Source organism: Doryrhamphus excisus, chromosome 1 (genome assembly GCF_030265055.1).
Source record: "Doryrhamphus excisus isolate RoL2022-K1 chromosome 1, RoL_Dexc_1.0, whole genome shotgun sequence".
In the NCBI taxonomy this organism is placed as follows: domain Eukaryota; kingdom Metazoa; phylum Chordata; class Actinopteri; order Syngnathiformes; family Syngnathidae; genus Doryrhamphus; species Doryrhamphus excisus.
In genome coordinates this window covers 19,768,971-19,782,818 of record NC_080466.1, presented here as the reverse complement: position 1 = coordinate 19,782,818, position 13,848 = coordinate 19,768,971, and the positions used below count along the sequence as shown (strand labels likewise).

The window sequence follows — 13,848 nt, the reverse complement described above, 5'->3', positions numbered from 1 at the left end:
GTACCGTGCTTTTATTCTGAAGGGCGGAAGTTGACGATGAATTATAAAACAATGTACTGTAGAGGGCTATGGGAGGAATGGTATGACGAAGACACACTTCCAGGCTTGTAAAGAGTATTGGAGTGTCTAAAATGTTTGCAGAAGTAAGTTTCTAACCGACGAAGAAGGCGAACCGGTCGCCAAACTACGCCGACGAGTGGAAACCATAGGTAAAGATGTCTTATATGTTTCATACATAACTACTCGTAGAGAACATAACCGAGCTAGCTAGCTATTTAGCATCAACCGTCACCTAGCTAGCCCACTTACCCGGTTAACCAAGCCGATCTTGTAAACATTGTCGACCCTCAAGATACTTATTTCACCGTCTGTTTATATATGGCATTCACAATGACACAAATAATTTGTCGCCACATATCAGCAGGAGGACTGTAGGAGTAGTACACTTGACATGTACTTAGATTGTGTAGATCTATAAAAGGGGGAACATTCTACATATATCATACTACTCGCTGTTTAATAATAACTCTTGATAACAATTGATACCATGCCAATACTTAAGGCAACTGGTTGTTTTTCTTTGAACGAGAAATGTACAATTTTCTATTAATACAAGAGCTAATCAACTGGCGAACCGTGGGTCAAATCTAGACTGGGAGCGGTTTCAATGTAGTCCGTTATTTACTAAACCATAACGAGTGGATGTTTACAGCTCTATACAGTACTCCAAGTCAATAATGTCATTGTAAATACTGTATATGTATGCTATTGTCATAATTACACACATTTATATGTTTAATTAATACCTGATGTGTTTGTATTGTCATTCATGTGGACCACTATTAACGTCACAGTACCCCATACTGCTCTAATTTGTGTAAAAACCTCCAATATATAAGTTTAGGCCACTCCTTTCTACTTCCCTTTTGTTTCCAATCTCGATGTGAGAGGTAGGCGTGTGTATGGCTTCAGTTTAAAACGTTATTTCTTATTCTTGTCTTGTGTAACACAGGTTATTCGGCCACATTTTGACTGAAACATATTTGTTGTACTTGCACCAGGTGTGCTATTTTTGTCTCACTTTGTATAACGCCCCTTTGTTCGCGATCTCGATGTGAGAGGGGCACGTTATTCGGCCACATTTTGACTGGAACATTTTTGTTGTACTTCCATCAGATGTGAGTAAAGTGCAGCGACTGCAGCAACCCTGTGTCTTTCGTCAAACACCACCGGTTACGCTTGCTCACCTTAAACTTCACTTAAAGATCACTGAGAATGTCATGCAAAAATGTACATAGAAATTATCACAGCAGTTGTGATAATTGACAGATCAGTAATTGTACTTCCTTTTTGTTCCAGACCATGTCTGACATCAAGATTGCCCTTCAGCAGAACCAGAAAAGGGACAGGAAGAAAACACCAGAAGCCAAATCTGCCGAGGTGTCACCAGACTCAAAATGTCCTATCTGCTTGGACATATTTAACAACATTTCCTACCTGGACATCTGCCTGCACAAGTTTTGTTTTCGTTGCATCCATGAGTGGTCCAAGAATAAGGCCGAATGTCCTTTATGCAAGCAGCCGTTTAAGTCAATATATCACAGTATCAAATCAGAGAAGGACTTTAAACAATATGACCTGAAGCCAGTGACTAATGGGTCCTTCGGGATGTTTGGTGGGGTGCGCTTTAGGTACCGCACTACTCTTACTGGGATGCAACGACAACGATGGGGAAGAACCTCCCCACCACCGGACAACGGGGTCCTATTCGAATCTTCAGTAAATCCACCCCAGCAACACCCTCGCTACATCAGGCGCATGATGATGAGGATGGCGGCCAAGAGGAGAGCTGCAAGTGAGGGCAGGCCGCTGCAGAATGTGAGAGAGCAAGAAATGGTCAACTTCAGGCGGGAACTCTACCGCCAGGGATTGAGGGTTCGCACCGTCCGTGATGGTGGTCGCTGCCGAGACACCTCAGCTGATTTCTATCGCCGGAATCCTGCCTGCTTACACAGACTCATTCCCTGGCTTAAACGAGAGCTGTTGGTGCTATATGGGGCTCATGGCTATCTGGTTAACGTGGTTCAGCACATCATCATGTCGCGCATCACTCGTGTCGATATGGAAGACAGGGCCATGCAGGAGGATCTCCGGCCATTTCTTCAGGGTCGCACAGATCATTTTCTGCACGAGTTCATCAGCTTTGCAAAGTCCCCTTTCAACTTGGAAGCCTATGATCAGCACGCTGTGTACGAGGGCTCGGCCCACTCTTCGAATTCCGATAGCAGTTCCACCTCATCTGTAATAGCTATCTCTGAGGATGAAAACAACTCCGTGCACTTGGAACCCCCTAGAACACCAGGGTACACCACGTCCAACTTGAGCCACTCCCTATGGGACGATGAGACGCCAGGTCCATCATACTCTACAACGGCAGAACAAAGCAGGACAGAAAGGGAGACGGTCCAAGAATCGGATACAGATAGCAGTATTGAGGAGGAAGCACAAGAGTTGGAAGATTCTTCACAAAAACAAGGAAACTCAACCCATGTTCAAGCTGAGGAATGTTTGTCCTCAGACAGCGACGACTGTGTCATTGTGGGTTTTGTGAAGCCGAGTGCAGAGAGAACTCCTGAGCTTGTGCACCTCACCTCAGATTCTGAACCTTTAAGTGATGACGATAAAGAGCTTCCAAAACCGCAGCATATTCGTTTCACCAGTGTCACTCCTCCAGTTTCGCCCGAAGACCGCAGCCAAGGAAGATGCAGTACTCTCAACTATGGCCACTGCAACACATCCAGCGAATCTGAAAGTAAAGACAGACGCCGTCGTGACCAGTCAAGCCAAAAACACGTCTCCAAAGACAGAAAGCACAAGAGGAAGAGGTCAAGTAGAGAACGCGAACGCAGACACCACAAGAGCTCAGTTACCAGTCACAGTAGAGACTATTGGTACTACAGTAGCAAAGACTTTTACCACACAAAATCTGACCGTAAATACCAAAGAAAAGAGAGTGACTGCCATCTCAGCAGCCGAAAACATATGGGGCGATGCTCTCGCTCCAGGAGCCGCAGCAGGGACTCGAGGCGACGAGACAGAAGGATGTCTCGGTCCAGGACTTATTCCAGCAGTCGCTCCCCATCGGCGAGCTCAAGATCTCACCACGACAAGCCTGGTGGCAAGAGAAAGTACAAAACGCGACATCTAGAGGACCCTTCCAAAGATGATGCAGCCGCTGAAACAAAAGATAAGAACACTAAAGAGGAGAGTAGTCTGAAATTGCAGCTCAACGAGCGAAGTGCTTCCCACCGCAGCAGGCATCATAAGAAAAAGAAGAAACACAAGAAGAAGAGCAGAAGGCACAAGAGCAGAGAGGGTGCAGAGAAATGTTCGTCGGATCTCATCACCATTGACAGCGACAGCGATCATGCCAACAGTGATACCCGGGCTGCAACCTCCAGCAGGGACCAGACAATAGATTCATATTCCCCAGTGGTGTCTTAATATGCCTCTGTTTGTTGTTGGATTGGGTCAACTACATCACTCTGCAGTATTTTTCATTTTACAGAAGTGGACAGGCTGCTTCAGATCATCATCCAGATCATGGACTATTTTTCACAATTACGTTATTTACAAAAGCCAGTGTGAACAAGGCTTACACAGGGATATGGTTCTTATAAGTCATTTTTTAAAGACAATTAAGGTGCTCTCAGGGATTGATGACAGTGATTGTTTTTCCTGTCCTGGTATTCCCCATATGCCATATTTTAATCTCCTATGTTGCTCATGAATTAGCAGGAATATTTGTATTAAATCTTATTTTCAAATGTGTACCGTGTGGATGTCAACATCGCCTTTTCTCAGATATCCATTTTGATAAGTGCATGACTGATAGATGATGATGTTATCAGATGCTTCCATGATGAAAGTTGATTGCTGTATAGAATCAGTTCCAGTCTGTAATACGTTCAAATTCTTGTACATTTTAAAAATGATTAGCCGTTCGTTGGCAAGTAGCAAGTTCATATATCAGTCTGCAACATCCGGATTTTAGCCCATACATTTTATTTTGAAGGGGACCGACTATAACCAGGAAGAGATGTCGGTGGTCGTCTCTCGGTCACGGAACGTGTGGAAGCGTGTGGCTTAAACTTGCTTCACACGCAGTTTGTGATATTATTCATATTTCCCAGGAATTTTACCATGTCTTCTACGGCACCAATTAAGGTAAAAAATAATAATTTATGTCTGTACATTTACCTACTTGCTCGTCACTGGGTGAGGTCCGTAGCAGATGGTATTAAGCAGAATAGCTAAACATAAAGCTAAACGTATGTTTATATGAAAATAACCGAGAACTGGGACACGTTTGCTTCATTTGGTTTCATTTTTATATTTTCGCAGTTAAGCTACATTTTTAAAATATAATTATATGTGTGTCATTGTTAGCATAGCACTTCTCAAGCTGCACGAGGACACTTCCGGGTTGTCAAAACGTCACACTTGCCTTTTAGAGTAAAAGCATAGCCCAACCACTGCACAAAATTGCAATAAATGTCACAGTTTCTTTGTTTTTGCTTGTGTGTTGTAGATTGGAATAATCGGCGGCTCAGGGCTTGATGATCCTGATATCTTAGAAGGAAGAACTGAGCGCTACGTTGACACACCATATGGAAAGGTTAGTTGTATGCTTACATTTGGCAATGTTACAAAACTCGTATTTTAGCTATGAAAAAATGACAGAGAATGATGAGTAAGTCAGCAGAGTCTGTGCAGACGTCCTTAAAAATGTATACTTTTACATGTTTATGTATATTACTACTTCAGCTTCAATTTCGTGTCGTATTGATATTGCGTCTTGGCCCACATCAAGTCAGCGAATGACGTATCAAATTAAACTCCCGCTTTATCAGATTGAATTAATCACATGTTTTATTTTGTATTTTGACAGCCATCAGATGCCTTGATTTTGGGGAAAATAAAAAACGTAGAATGTGTGCTTCTTGCAAGGTAAGGGGGCGATCATCTGCTTTAAAGCTTCCATCAGTGTAATAGCACTATCTAGTGGCGTTTTCTATAAAATTTCATCGTTACCTATTTACTGGGGTATGTTTCTGGCCTTGTAATGTGAATAAACATATTTAAATGCTTGTTTTAGACACGGGAGGCAGCACACTATAATGCCATCCAACGTCAACTACCAGGCCAACATCTGGGCACTGAGAGAGGAGGGCTGTACACATCTGCTGGTCACCACTGCATGCGGCTCGCTGAGAGAGGAGATCCAACCAGGCGATATCGTCATCATAGACCAGTTCATTGACAGGTGGGCTGGTCAAAGTTTACGTTGGTACATTTGTGCCAGGATGGCTGGTGCCAAACCACATCAATCTGCTCGACCAATAACCAAAAGGCATTGGTTTACTTTTTATTTATCCAGTTTTGTTCCATTGAGATCCAAGATATCTTTTACAAGGAAGACCAGGCCAAGAAGGCATGTTGCATGAAGATGTGTACTAGTTGAAATAGCGCTTGTAACATGATTATCTCCGTTCTTACAGCAAGTATAGAATTTTGTGGTAGCTGACCACATTTAATAATGAATCTGGTTCACACTACACAGTATCCAGGACTGTTATGACAATGAGTAGACATCACTGTAGTCATTATAGGCTAAATTATTGTTTCCTCCAGTTTCTTGGTCAGATAGAAAGAAAAGCAAGACTTGTTTCTATATATAAAAACCTACAGTACTATGACATTACGTTTTTTAGCAAGATGAACATAGCTAAATTATGTTTAATATTGTTTGTGATGGTGTCTACCAATGCAGGCATCTTCCCACATATCTCACTAACAGGAGTCACTTTACCGTGTGACAAAATCATCCGGTAGGTGGATGAGGGTAGCCGGAAGAGCTTGAACTGGCCTCATGTTTAGTAACTTTTTTTTTTTTTTTTCAAAGCAGCTGTTATTTGTTTACGTTCCTGTTCCGTTCAGTCACACCTGCCTAGTATTTGTGTGAGACTCCTGAAGTGTCACAATGAGCCTCAGGCTTTGGTGAGAATTAAATTTGTGGGTAGTGTGACATTCCACCTCAGGCGTGGTGGGCGAAGGGTTGGAATGTTTGTCTCACGTTTCTCATATCACTTTGTTACACTTGTGAGAAGTTCAGCTTTTAACTGAACTGATTAGCCGGTGTACTGAATTTAGTTTTCTGCTTTTAATTTATTGTCGATATTAATTAGTTTTTGTTTTTACGGACAGAATTTGTGGGTCTTTTTCAATTTCAGTCAATAGAGGGCAGCATACAATTCCTCTATGTAAATAAGTTAGACCTGTTATAACACTTGTCAAATCTGTACCACTGGCTGTGAAACTGTCAGTAAGTAACTGTAAGTAAGCAATTCCTTGGGCATCAACTACTCCTGTATTGTATATATCACGAAATTCACAACCATTCTTAATAAGAGTGCCAGATTCGGACAAAAAGTCAAAATAATTTAACTGTACATGATTAAAAACAGCACCACTAACTCTTACACCCTGCCTGTACAAAACAACACCTTAAAAAGGCAGAAGGCAGTCAAAAGTGATCATTTTAACTCCAACCAAGAATGCTGGGGAATGCATAATCTACCCATGCCACAGACGCAAACACTTCCCTGTTACACATCTCACAGAATGTGATGTTTTTGTGTAAAATATAAAATACTGTAGTTTTTGCCGGACACTGAGAGAATGATGAAGAGGTGGTCGATCAACAATCACTTTATTGAAGCCGACCAAATAAATCTGTACAAATTAGTAGACATTTGAAGCAGGAATGAACGGACACAAGAAATGCACATTTCCCCTACTCCCATGTCCACGTGGGAGGGTCAAACAGGACGTGCTCACCTTGATCATGCGTATAAAAAAAATTGTCCCATTAAAGGATGCCTCAGTTGACAGCCCTAATGTAAATATTTATGCCCTGTTTGTTATTGACCACAAATGTCACCAAAAGTGAGGAGGGGCAAACGCCTGTCCTTGTTCAGACATGCAGCACAGCAGAACATCTTTACTCATCACTTAACTGATGATTTACTGTGGCTCCTTTTTTCCGGACTCTTTCTGTTTATTTGACTTGAACATTGGATTGTGTTGCTATTTTCATTATGTCGTACTTAGTAGAAACCTCATAAAAGTTTGGTGTTCCTACTATTTTCAACACGCGTCCTCGTTTTGTAGCATTGCTAATGTTCAAATTGGGTGTTTATGTACAGTAGGGCTGTCACAGTACACTCGGCTCACAAGATGAGATGATTCATCACAATGGGTTCCAGACAATGAGATAAGCCGATATTTTAACATTACCATCCACTTATCCTCAGTAGGGTTGCGGGGTTATGTTAGAGCCTATCCCAGCTGTCTTTAGGCGAGAGGCGGGGTACACCCTGGACTGGTCGCCAGCCAATTGCAGGGCACATATAGACAAACAACCATTCTCACTCACATTCATACACATTCCTTTTAGGATACCACAAATATACTCTTATTTCATATATTTTTAGGTGTAAATGAAGATTGTTCAGGCTTGGAGTAGAGCAGAGATTGTCCTTCTAGTTCAAGTTGTCCAGAATATATTTAGCCTATCAAAGGACTTCAGTCTAACTTACTTTTGCTTGTAGGACGACCAAGAGAGCGCAGACATTTTACGATGGCCAGCCGACCAGCCCTCCAGGTGTGTGTCACATTCCCATGGCTGAGCCTTTCTGCTGCAGGACCCGAGAGGTGAGTGGCCAAACACGGTCTATTGGAAAAAAGGCTACAAGTGCACTTCCTGTACTGTACACACAATTCCCGGCCCCGCAGGTGCTGCTAGAGGTGGCCCGGGGTTTGGGCGTCAAGTGCCATGTGAAGGGGACCATGCTGACCATCGAGGGGCCTCGCTTCTCCTCACGGGCCGAGAGCCTGATGTTCCGCCAGTGGGGCGCCGATGTCATCAACATGACCACGGTGCCAGAGGTGGTCCTGGCTAAGGAGGCCGGCTTGTGCTACGCCAGCATTGCAATGGCAACCGATTATGACTGCTGGAAGGAGCATGAGGAGGCGGTGAGTGATGTTTTTATTGCTTGTTTTTGTCTCGTGTTATTGTTTTCACTTTCGATTTGTTTTTTGACGAGTGCTGCAATAATATTCTCATACCTCATTTGTGGCAAATGGTTTGACTGATGCACACTTTCACTTTCTCAGGGTTTTTTTCCCCCACATTTTTTAAAATATAGAGTAACTTCACACTTTGTGTTGGGATTTTTATGTTTCTTATAATAGAAAATAATTGGAATAATAATTGGAATAATCTGCTCCAGTGTCAAACATTAATGGGCATTACGGGCAATGTTTAAGGTAACCTTTGAACATTCTTAACTCACATCAAATTGTAATATGAGCTGTTTGTAATAACAGTATAGCGGACGAGTATATGACCACGCTGCTTTCCATGAAGGACCAAGGTCTGGTACACATGGGGTCACCATAACTGCAGAAGTTAGAGTATATCTTGTCACTTCAGCCACATTGTACTGAGCAGCCAGAAAAGATGTGTGTACCAGTTTCTTCTCAAAAAGATGAATTTCTGGTTCTATGGTTATTATCACTCTTTTTCCCTTTGCCATTGCTAGTACCATTATGAGGACAGAAAATATTCTGATATTTCAGGGTCATTCCACTTCAGAGATTACGCTACAGCTCCATCTGGTTTTGTTGTTTGCGTTCTGTGACCTTCATTCACCTGTCAGTGCTTTGTTTGTGTGGCGATATTCATCAGTTTCGCTCCATGCTGTTTGCCAGGATGAAGACAGTGAAGCTGATGACTCACTCTTAGTCAGCCTCCTCTGGCTGGGCTTCCACCGGAGGCTGGTTTAGGGTGGGGGGTGGGGGGGTGTCAGGAGGTAGTTCTTCTGGAGCTGGGGAGAGAGGGCGGAAGGATGTGGCAAGCGCTCTAAGGACGGGGGAAGAGGTCAGCTGCAGGAAGTGAACGGAAGCACAGTAGTCAGGGTTGGATCGATGACAGCGTCTGCCAAATTTGCCCACATGCAGAAACTACACTGTTAACGTTCACACACACACACACACACACACAAAACACAGCTTACTCGGAAGCCATCAGTGCACTGATCCTGTGTGCAAACGGCACACACCTCAGTTGCAGTTATCACACTCATAAAACCAATGACCTTGTTCTCTTTGGCAAACATGCTCCTTTTACACAATAACTGTGTATGTGTGTGTGTATACTTTATATATATATATATATATATGACTCATTCAGGAAGTTATATATAACGTAATGATACACAAGGCATCACAAACAACAAAAACCTTCCAGGTCATTTTTGTGTAAATAATAACCTAATAAGCAAACAGACATAAAAAGTTTAGCCCTTTTTGGAAATGTTTTGTCAGTGTATTTAAATCATGATTAATTGCATGTTGTCCACGGTTTAGTCATAATTCATGGCATTTTTATTTATTATTAGTGTATCTTTTGAAACATCAAGTTTTTATTACACCTATCAACATGAGACTGACTGTTTGCTTCATGAAAGTTTTTGTTTATTAAATATTGTGTATACGGGAGTACTGTGGAAGTATGACACCACGTGTCTTTCAAAATTTTACTTTTATCCTGTCGTCTTTGACAAACAAGCACAAACGCTAATAAATCGCCAATAAATAATAATTAAACTAATCGATTAACCCGCTTGGGCATCTCTGTGTGGAGTTTGCATGTTCTCCCTGTGCATGCGTGGGTTTTCTCAGGCTACTCCGGTTTCCTCCCACATTCCAAAAACTTGCCTGTTAGGTTAATTGGTGACTCCAAATTGTCAAATTGATTGGCTGCCGGCCAGCCCAGGGTGTACACCGCCTCTCGCCCTAAATCAGCTGGAATAGACTCCAGCATACCCCCGCCACCCTAATGAGGATAAGCGGCATAGAAAATGGATGGATACCGGTAGCACTTACTCGGTTACCTTCAACTCGGTGACTTTAACACTGACTGAAACTTAAGCATCTTCCATAAGTACCCTCTTTGGTGTTTGTTTGTTTTATTTAATCAGTGTGAGTTATGGCATCCCTCTCCTCAGGTCTGCGTGGACAACGTGATGAAAACCATGAAGGAGAACGCCAACAAAGCCAGCAGCATCCTGTTGAATGCAATACCTCAGATCAGTCAGATGGACTGGACTCAGAGCATAACCTCCTTGAAAGTAAGTCATTGTCATTCAACATGTCGTGGTTAATATACAGGTATTCTGTAATTATGTAGTATGCTATATAAGTGCTTAGTGCATCATGTTCATTTAACTGGAGATTACGTCCAATTACACAAAAGCACTCACTGGCCACAACATTAGGTACACCTGCACTGGTGTACACTAGTATGATGTAGAACGGTTTTGCACCACCTCAAGCTCTGACCACAATATTATACATACTGTGAAATTAGATACCGCTGGAAAAGGCACAATTTCTCACGTGACAAGTGGCCGCATATTTGCTACAAAGTCAAGTTCTAAAAGGGTAAATAATATATTAAATTCAAAATGGTGTCAAACGTTTTTAAAATTAGACTTTTTAAAAAAATATTCTGAGCTAAATGTAGGCTTTCAACTTGTTTGAAATACACACACGCTATTAATGATTTGTTTGTTCTGCTGCAGGTGATGGCTCAGTCTGCGGTCATGTTACGCAAACATTGAGCGCATCACGGACGCCACTCGCTTGAGCGCTGGGTGTGTCATCGGTGACTTTAAAAAAAACAAAAAACATGCATGTCTTCTTTAGTGCATTAACCCCACATCACACTTCTGTTTCTGGGTTATGTCTCTCCAGAGATTTAAGGACTTTCCCCACCAAACTCCCCTACCTCTCACCAGACAAACCTTCGACAAAGGAAATTAACGTGGTCATTTTCACTAGATATTATTTTTGTATGCTTTATATTTTTATGCTATAGTCATTTCAAATTTTATATATTTTTTTGTTGTTGCTACTTGATTTAACAACAAAAAAGGTAGTTATTTCACACATTTGTGCCCCTTCAGAGAAAGGAAAACCGCTCACTATAACATATTACTGTCAACTATAATAATGATATGCCATGTGGCAGTATACCATATCATATATAAAGTGCTAAATAACTTCAATGAAAAAGCAAGACATGAAAAATGTACAAAGTATAATTTCAACTTTTTTGTTTACATATTTTGTTATATTTAGTGATACTTTCAATTTCATTGTGTTTCACATTTCTGTATAACTGTAGGGTAAATTCACTGACCTAAAACAGTTAATGTGTTCATTTATTATAATGTTATCGGCATTATAGTTCACATTATCAATGGCTTGTTTGTTTTAAATGTACGGACACATCAAGGTGCATGTTCACAAGAGACATTAAATGTGAATGTTGGAAAATATTGATATACAATTTTATTTCTTGTATACCGATTCAATATACAGACAGCACTGAATGATAAAGGAAGATCACATTAGCAGAAATGAAAATAAAAATAAAGAAGGTTATAAAGTTTTCTATTTCATAAGAAAATACATATTGGCTAGAGTCGCATCTCAATAAATTAGAATATCTTTGAAATGTTTATTTCAGTCGCTCAAAACTCTTACGACACACAGCGTGAAATATATTTCAAAAATAAGTTCCATATTTTGAACTCTAATCAGCAAGCGAACTGCAAAAACTTCCTGAGCCTTTAATTCAGGGGTGTCAAACTCAATCACACAGGGGGCCAAAACTCAAAGCTTATACTTTATGTCGAGGGCGACCTGGACAATACCCTTAACCACATGGACTTTTTTATTTACATGGGAGTGAGTGAAATGTGCATTTTTTGGTGAAATTTCGACTTTCCGGTAGTCTGCATATGACTATGGTTGTTTTGGCGTGGTTCTTGGTTTCAATGAAGTGATTGTATATCGACCACCTCTTCATCATTCTCTCAATGTGCGGCAAAAGCTACAGTATTTTATATTTTACACAAAAACATCACAATCCCTGACATGTGTAACTGGGAAGAGTTTGCGTCTGTGGAATGCGCAGGTTACACATTCCCCAGCATGCTTTGCTGGCACTCTTATTAAGAATGGTTGTGAATTTTGTGCTATATACTATATTGTTTCCACTTTTTAAATCAGAAAGTCGCAGGATTAGTTGGTGCCCAAAGAATTGCTTACTTACTCAGATTGCTGGAAGCAGTTTGTTTGACAAGGTCCATTCAGCATGCAGGCAAACTCAATGCTATTTTCCTATTAACAGTTTAGCTGCCTGCTGAAATTGCAGCGTGGGCCGGATTTAGTCATCGGGCCTGAGTTTGACACAGCTTTGAAATTAACTCCTAAACTCATAACTTTTGCATAACATTCAATTTTTTTTTCAAATGCAGTATACTGTAACTCCTGCAAAAAAGTGCTTTTTATTCCCTTCAGTATTAACCCTCAATAGGCCTACTGCATAGTGGGCATAGCTTCACTTATGGCTGTAAATATAACCCTAAAAGCAATATTTCCTATTTTTAATGGCAATAAAAGCAAAATGTGTCACATTTATTTTAATGGCCCATATCACATCAGGGACAAGTCAGTATAACTGATTATTTGTTCCATATAGATTCCCCCCAAAAATGTTTTTTTTACATTCTGATAAAGTGCATCATAATATTCATAATTATAGTTTGCAGGGAATGTTAAATAATAATTATGTTACCTTAGGAGTAAATGAGTTAATATTGATTCAAGTAAAACTCAAATATGCAAATAAATAATACCAACTGAAGCTTGTAAAAACAGTTATAAGTCTGGCCTCGACAATGAGCCCCGACCTTATTTCGATACATGTCGAATTATTGTCCTCAACGCCATACTGTTAATAAATAAACGTATACATTAAAACGGGACAGTCCCCTCCATTCAACCCAGAGACTCCAGGAAAGCCACGACGTCAGCGTGGCCGTGTGTCCGGGCCACATCTACGGGCCTACAGTTAGTGTGGTCTCTGGCCTGCGGGTCCGCGGCGAAGCGAACCAGCAGCCTCGCCATGTCCGCAAAGCCCGTCCGGGCCGCGTCGTGCAGCGGCGTGGTCCCGGTGCGTGAGTCCGCCACGTTGGGGTTTGCGCCACTGGCCAGGAGGAGGCGGGCCACCGGTGTGCTGCCCATCATCATGGCCTTTGAAGCGGAGGGAGGAAAAAAGGAGCGGCGTGTAATTTAAGGTATAAAAAAACGTTGTACTATTACTTTTAAAATGTTCTTATTGTAGTATTTTTTGCAAATGAACTCCAATTCAATCATCTAAATAAATACTAAGTGTCAATTAGGCCGCTACTGTAAAGCTTAATGCACATGAATTCCATCTGACACATTTTACAGTTAAGTTTTGTTTTTGTTCACGTTCATTCGTTACTTTTACAACAAAAGCTGTTTCACACAACTCGAATAGGTTCATTTCGTCTTCTAATTAAATATGTGTAGTTTATTATTTTCAGGTACACTTGATTTTTTACCTTGGCATGTCCTTGACTCGTCCTCAGGAGTCAAAACACCATCTGATATTAATATTGAAATCTGATGTTATTCATATTAATCTGATATCATACATCAACTTACCTGAAAATTAGAAACTAGAACTCTTTTACAATGTCATTTTGCAAATGTAACTTGGGATCAATATATTTGCCAAAAATAAACTTTAATCCAATACTTCTTGAGCATATTGAGAATTTCATATGTAACTTAATGACTTCCCTATTTAAACACAAATGATTTCTATAATAGTTACTGGTGATT

At 41.0% G+C, this 13,848-nt stretch overlaps 3 protein-coding genes across 4 annotated transcripts in view; 2 read left to right on the top strand and 1 right to left on the bottom strand.

Moving 5' to 3' along the window:
- The first annotated feature begins 59 nt into the window (after positions 1 to 59).
- Positions 60 to 3,805, top strand: toporsa (topoisomerase I binding, arginine/serine-rich a). Its single transcript, XM_058078360.1, has 2 exons — positions 60 to 209; positions 1,360 to 3,805. Exon 2 carries the CDS (start codon positions 1,363 to 1,365, stop codon positions 3,502 to 3,504), a length of 2,142 nt encoding a protein of 713 aa, XP_057934343.1. The 5' UTR covers positions 60 to 209; positions 1,360 to 1,362; the 3' UTR covers positions 3,505 to 3,805.
- A 245-nt stretch (positions 3,806 to 4,050) lies between these two features.
- Positions 4,051 to 11,535, top strand: mtap (methylthioadenosine phosphorylase). 2 transcript variants are annotated; one of them, XM_058078426.1, is made up of 9 exons: positions 4,051 to 4,227; positions 4,592 to 4,678; positions 4,952 to 5,010; positions 5,159 to 5,326; positions 7,674 to 7,776; positions 7,858 to 8,097; positions 10,134 to 10,256; positions 10,710 to 10,781; positions 10,882 to 11,535. In XM_058078426.1, the coding sequence occupies exons 1-8, from the start codon at positions 4,204 to 4,206 to the stop codon at positions 10,746 to 10,748; spliced, it is 843 nt and encodes a 280-aa protein (XP_057934409.1). In that variant the 5' UTR covers positions 4,051 to 4,203; the 3' UTR covers positions 10,749 to 10,781; positions 10,882 to 11,535. The 2 variants fall into 2 exon arrangements, with proteins under 2 accessions (XP_057934409.1, XP_057934401.1); XM_058078418.1 differs by having other exon boundaries at positions 10,710 to 11,530.
- cdkn2a/b (cyclin-dependent kinase inhibitor 2A/B (p15, inhibits CDK4)) overlaps positions 11,483 to 13,848 on the bottom strand; it is a 33,686-nt gene continuing 31,320 nt past the window's right edge. The window contains exon 4 of the mRNA XM_058091605.1: positions 11,483 to 13,230. Within this exon, the coding sequence (XP_057947588.1) occupies positions 12,976 to 13,230 (255 nt within the window). The 3' untranslated portion in view covers positions 11,483 to 12,975. The remainder of the gene's footprint in view (positions 13,231 to 13,848) is intronic.